The sequence below is a fragment of the Corvus hawaiiensis genome, chromosome 1, assembly GCF_020740725.1.
Source record: "Corvus hawaiiensis isolate bCorHaw1 chromosome 1, bCorHaw1.pri.cur, whole genome shotgun sequence".
Taxonomy (NCBI): domain Eukaryota; kingdom Metazoa; phylum Chordata; class Aves; order Passeriformes; family Corvidae; genus Corvus; species Corvus hawaiiensis.
In genome coordinates, this window is record NC_063213.1 from 16,997,464 (window position 1) to 17,010,174 (window position 12,711).

The window sequence follows — 12,711 nt, forward strand, 5'->3', positions numbered from 1 at the left end:
TATCTATAGTTTCAGAGCTTGAAAGGCTGGAAAGTATCAGTAGTAGTACTCTATATTCTTTAACATTTTAGTAAACATTTCAGTGTCTTGCTCCCTCTATTATTATAATTTCAAAAATAAACCCCATTTTAACTTAATCCTTCCAAACATGTAAGAAAAAAAGGTTTAAAACACTTTTTAAAAGGACATTGCTGTTTCATTTGGTGAAAGGACCAGGAAGAAAGACAAAGAAGAAATGCAGACTACAGCAGCTCAAGTACCAGTGGTAAAATATTTTGAAACCTGACCTCTGGAGCCATCCAGAATGGGGTGCCCACGGAGGTGTTCCGACGGAGACGAGTGCTGGTCAGCTGAGCAGACACACCTGGAAGAATGAGGGGAAGCTGTCATCAGAGCAGTGGGTATTTCCATCCAAGACAGCCCTTCTGAAGAGTGACATCCTCATCTTGTCATGCTACAACTTCTCCACATGAGAATCTCAAACACATCTTCCCAGTTCTCTGGAAAGAGAGGCCCAGTCCTGAAAGGTGCCCAGCACTTCAGCAGAGGTTCTCCGCATCCTTGTTTCCAGTGGCTTCAGCAGGACCGGGACTCAGTCCCAAATGAGCATTTGATTAGTAATCTGACTCCACATATTTTGACAGGTTAATTACAGGTTTTCTATATCCTGTTTTAAGACAGCAGTAAAAGACTTCAGGGGGGGTGGAGGAGTACTGTACCTTCCACAGCTTCTAATGCTCAGTACTGACACTAAATGTCTATTTCATTTTATTCATACATATATATATATAAATATATATATGCATATATATATATTTCATGTTAATGCTATAAAAGATACCTATACTCATCTCTTAACTCCTCTGCCATAAAAAAGAAACAACAAAACAGTGAAACCTCAAAAATTCTTACAAAAGCAGAAGTCTCTCCATGCTCAAAGCACATTCTCAAAGCAACAATCCTGTAAATCAGCTTTGCAATATGAGCTGTAGTTTACGGAATTAACTATTTCAGGCCAAGAGTTGGTAAGTGAACTCTGAAATTTAAAGATTCTTTGCAGTTTTGAGTTAAAAGACACTGAAATATTAGAAATTCAAGTGGGCTACAGCCCAATTCTGAGCAGCCTGCCACCAATTTCCTTCCTTACAAAACAAGGGTGTATCGGTTGGAAATAGCTCTTAGTGCATGCAAAGGGGACAGTATGACACATGGAGAAAAACAGCCCCTTAGCCAGCATGCCCTAAACCATTATGGATTTATGAGTCACAATTAACTGTGAAGTCCACACATAGAGAAAAACAGCCCCTCAGCTTGCATGCCCTAAACTATTATGGATTTGAATAATAGCCAACACTGAGGTCCACCAAAGGCATATTCTTGAAGAGCTGATGCCATGGATGGCCAGAAAGATCCTGTGCTCTACGTATACATGCTCCAGCCTCAGTCTGACTGACACTGGAGCTCACCAATTTTTCCTTCCCACATGCATCTGCTTTTTCTTTAAAATGTAAAAAGACTCAGTTTCACTCTGTGAGTTCCATCTCATTTTTCTGAAACACATGAAGCTCCAGCGAGCACCACTGTCCAGTTTCAGCTCTGTATTGTCTAGTTTGAAAACGCTTGACCTTCTCTTCCTGAAAAGCCTGCAGACAATTCATAACAAGAGCAATTCACATTAACTATCCAATGGGACTATTAGCTAAACCTCTGTCTGGATAGGGTTTGATAGTTTGGGGGTTTTTTTCAGTGCAGTTAAGAAACCATGGAGAGCTTGATCTGTTTTTTCACTCCAAAGCTACATGTTCAGCTCTGATTCACTGAATATCTGCATTTGGCTCTCACAGAAATGTACACAACATCTGCAAATAAAGGCTGCAAGGAAGACCCCGCCTGTTCCTTTGAGATAAATGCAACCACTGCCTTTGTGGTTGCCTCCCTCTAGTCTAAACCAGCCTTGAAAAAGCCGGATCTTTTTCTCTCTTTATGTCTGCAGAAAGTCCAATACAGTGTTATGCATCATGTAAAGCAGGACAACGTGAGTCTTAGCTCAAAGTCCATCAATCCTACTTCAACTCAGCTAAGCAGGGGCTTTGTTTTTACCATCTCAAGGAGTTGTCTGAGGTCCAGCTTCCGGCTCACAGAGTCTGTGGCTGTTCTGAGCTCTCAGAAAAACATGTCATTTAGTAAGCACACATCACCTCAAGTCTGAAACCATTGCAGGGATGCCAACAGACATTATTAAGTGAGGTCCTTGATTTTGGAGGGAGCTGAGGCTACTCTCCCTTCCTCCGTGTTGTGGGAGTCCCCTGTGCATAGCTCTTTTTTTTGCAGTCTTGGACAAGGAAATGGGATTCAGATCTGCAGGCAAAGAAAGGCACTAACTATATTTTTATTATTTCAGTGTCAGATTTTATAAATAATCATAACTTTCTGTAGAGATAAGGAACAAAATATAAAAGGTACATTAATGTGTTCAATCTTCTCTATCTATTCACTGTCGGGTTTTTTCCCTCTTCAAACTGTAATTATTAAATGAACTGAAGATTTTTTCCTCCTCACCGTTCTTTTATTTCAGTAAAAAACTGATTTAATTTGAATTGTTCACCACTACTTTCTTTAGGCTCTTGGGGGTTTTGTGTGCTTTTCGTTTGGTTGGTTTTTTTAATCCTTTTGCTCTTAGCACTAAAGTGGCATTTCAGATTATGGAGTGGAGGCCTTATCACAAATGATATTTCCTTGGGCTTTTTCTGTGTATAGAGGAAAGATGATGTAATTCCACACTTAGTAACATTTCTTCCAGCATTTCAGTAACCAGTCAGGCATATGGCTGGCCGCTTTTTAAAACTTATATATTTTCAAACAAAATTATCTTGCTTCTCCCCTTCCCATTTACTACTCCTTTGTTGCAAGATGAACTAAATATTATCCTAAGAAAATATAAAATATGTCATAAAATGGTGTTTTATTACACACAAATTATTTTTTCTCATGAAAGCTAAGAGCTTTATAAATATGTGCATTAATAGTACCAATGCACAACAAAAAGAAAATATTGTGCATATAGCTGCATTTCTTTTTAATTTTTCAGGCACCATTTTAATAATAAAAACTGAAAATCAGGACACTTACACTACGAGTATTATTCAAGGTTTTCATTGCCAAAATGGGCATATTGAAATAACATTGCAAGTAAAGCTGTCTACGCCTGATCTTAGCACTCAAGAAAAGAAAAACAGGGCAGAATAAGTTCCCTATTATTAGGAATGGCTTGTCTTATAGTGCCCAATCTGAGCAGACAACATTCTGATCTGAACTGGGAGGCTGTACAGCATCACTTTATGATGATGTCCTGTGACAGAAGTACGCACATATTAGTGGTTGATGTCAGTGAGGGAATGGCGAGCCCTAGTAAATTGTAGTGATCTCACATTGGACACAGCAGGGAGACTGGATTCATAAATAATGACCTTGACCTTACCCCCAAGGGCTTACACTCCTTTAGCTATTTTTCCTTCTTTATTTGTGCCTTCAGTGTACATTTCACTACCAAAACATCCTCATTGTGACCTCCTGTAAATTAAGAACATGTAACTCCATCATTCCTCAAGGTAGCGTGTGGACCAAAACCTGCTCACACTGTCAACCCTGCAGATCTAAACAGGCAAAAATGCTTTGAATTATTTCCCAACGCTTTTTTAATCTCCTAGAGAAACAGATGTGAATCAGCAGTGGTTTTACACTGCATTCCCCTTAAGCCCACTGGCAGGTATGTTTTGCCATTCCTGTTCCATGTTGTGTGATGCAAAAAGTGGCCTCTCCTTCCTCATCTCTTTGCCCGAAGGTGTGAAGTCAGTCTCTCATAAATCACTCGATTCCACCTTTTTTTAGTAGACCTGAAGGCAACAGGTCCTAATGGTTTTCCACTAGCACCTTAAGCTTCACTTTGAGAAGAAGCTACTACTCTTGTCAGGATGCAGACTGGGAAGTAGCTACTTCCTTCACAACAGTGGTGGAGTTAGAACTCAATTCCTGTGTAAGTGCTGATACACTTGGCACTCATTTCTTTGCTTCTTTCAGGTTGTATTGGTGTAATGATACATATCCAGACAGAATATTTCAGAGAGATTAGCTGAAATGCATACAAAATGAGAAGAAAAACGTCAATCATGCAATTCCTTCATACTTCATAATGACAAAAGACAACAGGGAAAGAACAGTATTAAACCAAGGCAATTCTGGTAGTCCAAATGGCAAACATCACAACACACATGTGGTATATAACCACATGAAACCACATGCAGTGGCATCCCCACTAAGACTGTAAAAGCAGATCAAAGAGCTTCTCCCAGGTTTAGTTACTCATCATGAATAGAAAGCATAAAGATATTTTATAGAAAATGTTACTAACAGACAATAAGGGGACAAGTGGTTGGTTTGATGACTTTACAAGAGACGTTTCAGAACCTTTTTGAAACAATGTCAATATTCAAAATTCCTTATCGATTATAAACTGACCCCAAAAGTAAACTTTTAAATGAATAGGGCACAGAGACAATACAGTTTTCCTGTGTGAGCTGTTGCAAGAAAAGCATGCTTGAGAACTTCTGCTCATTGATAAGGGCTCAAATTAAATCCAGAACTAAAAATCAGGTTCTGACCAATAAGATGGAAATAAAGAAATAGAAAACATAGAAATAGAAAAGATTAGAATTTCCAGCAGCATTTTATGTTGAAAGGTGTTACATTATGTTATGAGGAAGCATGACTTGCTTTTCATAAATCCATGCTGCCTACTCCCAGTCACCTTCTTGTCTATGTTTAGAAATGATTTCCAGGATTACTGGCTCCATCATCTTCTGTGATGGAGATCAGATGTGGGTCTGACCAGACTGTAGTTCTCTGAATCTTCCTTCTTGCCTTTCTTAAAGATTGGAGTGAAAATAATTTTCTTCATTGCTTAAGGAACCTCCTCCAATCTCCAAGATGTTTCAAAGATTATTGGCAGTGATCTTGCAATGACATCAGCCAGTTCCCTCAGCACCCTTGGGTGCATCCCAACAGACCCCACAGACTTGTGTACATCCAGTTCTTTTAAATGCTCTCTAACCTGATTCCCCTTTACTGAAGGTACATTTGCCTTGCTCCAGACTTCCCCACTGGTTTCAGGGATTACAAGTTGACTGTGGCAAAGAAGAGATTCAGTGCCTCCACCTTTTCCATGTCCTTTTTCACCCCATTCTCCATCTTTCTGTATTATTTTGATGTAAATAGTGTGTTTTACAACTGAAAACATGTGTTTCCCAAACCCTCAGGAAAACACACACTGCAGATGCAAATTTTCAACTGAAATAGGCATATCCAAAAGATAACCAAAAGGCCCAGAAAGATCAAAAGCTTAGTATTCAAGAAGACCATATATATATAAACTCCCTGGGAGATGAAAAATCTATGGTATTTACTACAAAACCAAGAGACACGGAGTAGAAGGGGATAACAAACATAATCTGTACTATCAAATACAGGGTGATATAAATGAATGTCAAAGAAATGAAAGTCCAGTGGCTTTCACTCACCATGAGGATTAAAGACAAAGAAAAGACATTTTTAAGCATACAAGGAAAAAAATTAAAATCCTAAATCTGACACAATGTAAATCATTACGAGGTACATACTGATAATAAAATGACAAACAGTGCTCTAAAAGAAGGCAGAATGTTCACTACATTTGTGAGATATGTAATCTTTTTTAAACAAAAGGGTTTAATACAACTTCTTGCTTTAAGAAATCCAAGATCTTTCATTTTAAAGACTGGGCCTCCAGTAAAACAGGTGATCACAGACTCCCCTCCACATGCTCCTGACAGTTCAGCGCATCACACCACCAGTGATTCTAATCAAATCTCATGCTTCGGGGCTTCATATGGTTTCCTGAAAGGGATGCACAGGAACATTTGTTGTCCTGTTGCACAATTGGCCAGATGTACTTGGATAGGAGAACTAGTCTTCTCTAGAGCCTCAGGGACTTGTACAGCTACACACAATCTGGTGCAGTATGATGGTGAGGAAATTCCTCCTTCTCAGAGGCTGCCTTCCTTATACCTTAGATTTCAAACTTACTGCCACTTTGACACCTAAAAAGGATTTTTTTGCCCCTATATGACTGGCAAAACTCTGGAGACTTTTCATTGTTCCGTGACATGGTTTTTCTGTTGTGATAATCTGGGTTACTGGCAACACCTATGCTGATAGAGCAGAATATTTAAAATACCTCAGGACTGGAATACTCCAGTACAATTAAGTCACCAGGTTCAACGTTCACATAAAAAATGAATGGGGGTTTACTATACACAGATGAGACCAGAGGATTTCTTAATAACTTCAAGAGATGACTATTTTGTGACCCATCACAAAACAAAGTGGAAGTCTTTGCTGGCCAAAAAGGACTATTTTCTCACTTCATGTATCTCTGGCATCCAACACTAGCTTTCAGCGTCAAGCTTCTTTAATGCTTAAGCCACCAGTGACATCCTTATGTGAATTAATAGAAGAAAATATTTGAAAGACCAAGTGAACAGCTTATCCTGGATATAGCATTTGGCCACATGATTTCTGTTTTTTGTTACTGGACAGCACAAAGGTTTTCATTCAAACGTGCCCCCCCCCCGAAAAATTTTTTTTTCAGGACTAAGCCTTCAACAAAGAATTAAACATTCAACAATGAAAAAGCTCCACAGCTCAAGTCAATGCAATCCATCTTATCCCTGCTCACCCTGGGCTGAAAAATTTGGAATTATTACTTTGATTGGGTTCAAAGCAGTTTGACAAGCTGCTCATGAAGAAAGCTTTCTTCAAAGTCTTTTACTTTTATTGGCTTCTGCCACAGTCTCCCGGTAGATGCATTTTAGCAGCAACAGGTGAATGTCATGCTATATGGTATACAGAAATGACAACACAATAACAGCCTGGTTTTGATCTGAACCAGTGAAGCAGACAGCTTTATTATGGATGCATGCTAGAATGACTAAGACAAATACAAGTCTTGCTATGACTCATTGCTTAAAGTAAGCTAAGGGCAGAAAGAAAATTATTTTATTTTTGAATACTTTCAAATTAAATTATTTTAATTAATTGTTTCATTTTTGCAGAATGATTCAGACAGCATTTATAGCCAATGCAGGACAAGTACAGAAGGACAAAATAGGATATTCTGACTACTCTGGAATAAGTAATAGACGGAAGTTTGGAACACTACTCAAGGTCATGCTGAGCTCCTCTTCAATGTCAGCAGGACATGCAAAGCTGGGAATGATGATACATATTAAAAAGGACAGAGACTGAAATGGTCCAACACTCAAACTTGGATCACTCACAACTCAATCTATTCTCGGAGCACAAGGTGGCTCTAGACTCCCTCCATTGCAGCCCGATCTGTGCCATGTGCAATCTCAGCACAGTCCTTGGGAGCCTTCTTGGCCTCTTCAATGCCACATGCCCCAGACACTTGCCAGGTTGATCTGTGATCAGCCAACAAACTGCATCTATCAAGGCTATTCATGGTCATTTAGGTCATGTTAGGAATGGCCAAAGCACTGTGTCACAGCGAGATGACAGGAGAGCCGGTGAAGTGTCAGAGTGAAAGGATGACACTCAGTGCCGCGGTTCCATCCCCAGCCTCTGACCAGAGATTTCAGATGCTTTCTTCCCCACAGGACCAGCAGGAAGCTCCCTCATGCACCAGAAAACCAGGAATTATCAAGATGCAGTTGTACCATGGACTCATTATTCCATGGAGATTGTCCCCATTGTTTTGGACATGCTGTACAGTGTAACTGATTTTACTTCTCTTGCTTTGTCATTACAGCAGCTTCTGGCTCAGCTACACTTCAAAAACTCAACCTATTTAGCACATTCACAGAATTTTAAACATTTTGTCCTGTATTTCTGTATCAGAAAAGGCATAAATATCATGGAACAAAACTTAACAAAAACACCTGTGCATTATAACGCATGTTGATCAATTGTTATTGATCACTAGTAGTGGTAAAGCACTACTAACAGTCTGTAATTTGTAAGGAAGAAGTAGTACACCACTACTGAGACACAATACAGAATGTTGGCAGAATTACTGTTTTTTAGGGGAAAACCCCCCCCAGTAAATTAATTTTAATAACTCAATTGAATTATGAAATTAATAGTTTCATTTATTATTGCCCAAGTGAAATTATGTATATATTTTAAAGTAAACATAGAATGAATATAAAAATACACTACCAAAACAGTCTTGCCATTGTTTCACCAAATTGCAATTTTGAATAATAATAATAAGACCATCTTGAAACACCAGTATTAAGATTTATTTTTTTCTTAACCTGGAAAGACTTGAAATAGCTTTAAAGGAAAATAATAACCCAATTACATTCCAAACACAAAAGCTGACCTCTGTCTACCTGCAGTTTCCAAACTGCAATAGTTCAAGTATTAAACAAAGCCATACCAGTATGTCTAAATAGAGCAATACATATTCCCTTTCCCAATTCAGTTTTTCGCCATTGAGTTGTACTCAGGTTAAATCTCTAGTTGTCCCTGGCTACTGTCCATAAAACTGTACTAGCTATATGCAAAGTGGGATATCTGAAACTGCATTTGGAATGCCAAGACAATATTCACATAAAACTTCTACACCCAACACTGACACAAAAGCAGAAAAATGCAAACTAAGCATGTTTAAAGTAAAAAAATCCCCCTACCTTCACTATATATTCTATTAATATTACAATACGTTTTAATTATGCAACCTATTTATCCACAGTGCTAAAGGAACACTTGAAGACATTATTCTATTAACTGCAGCAACACAGCTTGTATTTTTCCACCATCTGCCAGAAGCAGTGAGGCTGCATTACCTTTTTTCCATGTTTTCCACTGGAACCTGCTTTACATATTAAAAAACAAAGATCTTTCCTATGTATTGCTTATCCAGAGCATCTAATGATGGAGAGTTTTAGGTACTATTAGCAAAGTGCCTAAGAAGAAACTGAAAATGGACAGTGCCAACCCTTTTCAATATCCCCTTTCCCACAGTTACATAGGGCAAACTATGGGGAATCATGGGATCTCTTGTAGCTAGAAGTAGGCTTGAATTCTAAAGATTTAATGAATGCCCACATTTTATTTTCCTTATGGGTACTTGAATATTTCTAATATCCATCTAGATGTCTCACTTTTTTTCCCAATGACCTTTCCTGGTAATAACAGCAAAAGTCTAACTACATGTGGTATGAAAGTATGTTTGATGCATAGACAGGCATGGCCTTCAGAAATAAACAGAGCTGCTGGAAAAATATGCATTTCCTAAGTTGAGGAGTATAATTTATAATTTTTCTGGACATTTCCAAGGCAACAGCTGCTTGTCCTGAGATTTTTCCAGTCTGGGAGAGCAGGTTTCAGTAGTCCTGAAGAAGTATGAGCTACCTGTGCTCTTGGTCAAGACTATCAGCCTAAAGGTCAACCCTCCAAAACATAGCTAAAGAGAAATTTTCCATCAGCATTACAGTCTCCCCTTTTTAGCTACAAGAATCACTTGCCATGTGACCATAGGTGTTTCAAAACTTTTAGAGGAAAAATGGTTCTTTCCTCCATGGCTTCTGAGACATGAGCAACATGTCAAGTTTGCTGATAGGGAGTTGTGTCCTCTAGGATCCTCTTTGTTCGAAAACACGTAAGCATGAAAAGCTCTGGCTTTCTAGCTCCCAGAAGCACTGAAATGGCAGGGGGTTTCAGAAATAATTTAAAACCTTTCAAAATGACATGTCATTTGGACTTTTTCACATCAAAGTTAAAATAATAATAATAAATCTAAGTTCCTTTTCTCCCATTTTGAAATAGCATGTTGCAGTGGGGATACTGCGGTGTTGGGGTCCCTCCCCCGCCGTGTAGCCCTGGGAGAGGGGCCCTGGGGGGAGACACGGGGATTCCCTGCCCCTGCTCAGCCTCGTTCCCATTGGTTGGTTTGTGTTCCCTGCGCGGGCAGAAGGACCCTTGGTCCCGTGACTGGAACAGTTCCTCGGCAGAGCTCCGGCCATGCGGCTGGAGAAATAAACATCTCTGAAACAGCTAGCAAGAATCTGTCTGTCCATATATATTTCCTTTCCACGGGACTCCTGGTTTGATATATGCGTGTTGCAGTATCCCCACTGCAACAAATGGTGGAGAATTGAGAGCAGAACGATCCCCGATCCCTAAGCGACTGATTTGTGTGAGTAAACCCTGGAAACTTTGGATTCCTCTTCTTGGTTTTGCTTTGCTATTCCGTATCTAAACTATGGAGGAACGGTGGGAAGACTCTTGGCTCTCAGAGCCGCATATGGACATTTATCTTAAACTTAAAATGATTCTTGAACAACGATTTGTGAATTTTAGCTTGATTCAAGCTCAAAAAGAACTGAAACACTTCCTGGCATGGTTGTTTAAGAACTTTTTCTATGTTTCTTGGGATTTAATTCTTACCAAGGGCTTTTGGAAAACCGTTTGGACACAGTTAATACTGGAGTCAAAATATATGCCCATGGAAGAATATTTTCGTGAATATTATTTAGTTACCGAGACTGTTGAGCAATGTCAGCTGTGTCCTGGCGAAGGGAAGCCTGGCGCAGGGACCGTGCGGCCCAGGCGACGTGCGCCGAGCGCTCTGCGAGCAGCAGCGAGGCAGTTCCCGCGCGCGGGCGGAGCCACGCGAGCCGCAGTGTCGGTGGCGGAGCGAGGAGCGGCGGGACCCGGCGGTGCCCACCTGGCCCAGCGCAGCGCGTGGTGGAGTGAGCCCCGTGAACGCCCGACCGAGAGGGGCGGCACGCGGGCAGCGGCTGGCGGCAGCGGCGGTGGAGCGGAGCCGCACCCAGCCAAGACGCGCGCTGGAGCAGGGCACAGGGGGGTCGTCGCTCGGGGGCCCGGCCGAGACGTGGGTACAGCGCCTGGCAGCGGCAGAAAAGCTGCGACCAGAGGAGGCGACGCACGGAGAACTGAGCGGCGTGGCCCGGCCCGACCCGCGCAGCCCCGAACGCGACCCTGGGAAGAGCGCGCAGGCACCAGCAGCCCCGACAATTCCAACACGGGAGCGACCGAAAGAGAGAGCAAAGACGCAGTGAGACAGAAAACAGCAGCCACTCGGAAAAAGGAAAAGATCATAGTAACTAAGACCTTAGGGGTAGTAAAATGGTATAATGTTAAGCAAAATTATGGTTTTATAACAAGGTGTGACAACCAGCAAGACATATTCGTGCATAGAACTGCTATTAAAAAGAATAACCCTGAAAAATGGATCCCAAGCTTGGGAGATGGAGAGGTGGTGGAATTTAATATTGTACTAGGGAGAAAAGGGTTACAAGCATCGCAGGTCACTGGGCCTGATGGTGTTCCTGTAAAAGGCAGTATATATGCAAAAAATCGTAGTCATGTTAGACAATATCTCCATTGTAAGCCCTCCCTACAGTTTCCCTTTCCTAATCCCACCTTTCCCTTTTACCCTATGTCCTGTTACCCCCAGTGTATTCCCAATCCGTTTTTTCATCCATGGTTTCCCTCACAAAACCATGCTTTTGCCAATTGTTTCCCCAAAAATCCCTTTCCAATGCCGAGTGGGGGATGAAAAGGGGGAGGGAAGAAGTTAAACCCTCTCCTGCCTCAGTTTCCCCACAAAGCATGCTCAGAGAGTTCTGTCTCCCTTCTGTCAGCCCTAAGATGTTCCACAGAATCTGTTTGGACATTTAAAGACTCAGGAGGGTGGCTTGTTTTGTTTTGAAACTGTTCTTGTTATGTTTATCCAGTTGTTTTCATTCTCCTTTTATTAAAATAAAACAGGTGAGGTGTTGGGGTCCCTCCCCCGCCGTGTAGCCCTGGGAGAGGGGCCCTGAGGGCACAGACACGGGGCTACCCTGCCCCTGCTCAGCCTCGTTCCCATTGGTTGGTTTGTGTTCCCTGCGCGGGCAGAAGGACCCTTGGTCCCGTGACTGGAACAGTTCCTCGGCAGAGCTCCGGCCATGCGGCTGGAGAAATAAACATCTCTCTGAAACAGCTATCAAGAATCTGTCTGTCCATATATATATTTCCTTTCCACGGGACTCCTGGTTTGATATATGTGTGTTGCAGTATCCCCACTGCAACAATAGCACATTATAGAACTGTGCCTTAGATTGACATTAATACATGAAAGGCCCTGTGCAGCATCTGATTTCAAGAAAAGAAACTGAATTGAGAGGGACTGTTCAAAGAAGCAAGTATTTGTCAGCAGAAGCATATGTTATACCCTCAGCATCCCATGAAATTGGTTACACATTATGAGATGCAGATGAGTATATGAATTTTTACTACAGGTGAAGTGTGCTATGTGTTCAAGTGACTTCAGGCCAGCTTTTTAACTGATGAAAAAAGATCACATACTGACAGATATTTAGGCAGCAAAGGTTGCAGATAAATATGTCACATGACTTTCAAAACCTATCTGGCATCAAATTAATTTCTTTAAATTTCATTAAATTAATCTTCTGCACTTTTAGAGGCTAAAATTTCATTTGAAATCTGTCTTTTAACATCAATCTGCTGGGTGCTGAGTTCTGAAACAGATGTAAAAACTTTCTTCCCAGAACACTAATAAGAAACTGTGAATATAATTGGGAATATTTATCAAAAAGGAATTTAATTCACACCTTGCTTGCCTCC

General features: G+C 40.9%; 1 protein-coding gene across 8 annotated transcripts in view; it reads right to left on the minus strand.

Annotated features, from left to right (window-relative positions):
- MYO3A (myosin IIIA) overlaps window positions 1-12,711 on the minus strand; it is a 123,747-nt gene that overhangs the window by 70,515 nt on the left and 40,521 nt on the right. For all 8 annotated transcript variants that reach the window (XM_048294719.1, XM_048294683.1, XM_048294737.1 and 5 more), the window contains one exon: window positions 288-364. In XM_048294719.1, the coding sequence (XP_048150676.1) occupies window positions 288-364 (77 nt within the window). The remainder of the gene's footprint in view (window positions 1-287; window positions 365-12,711) is intronic.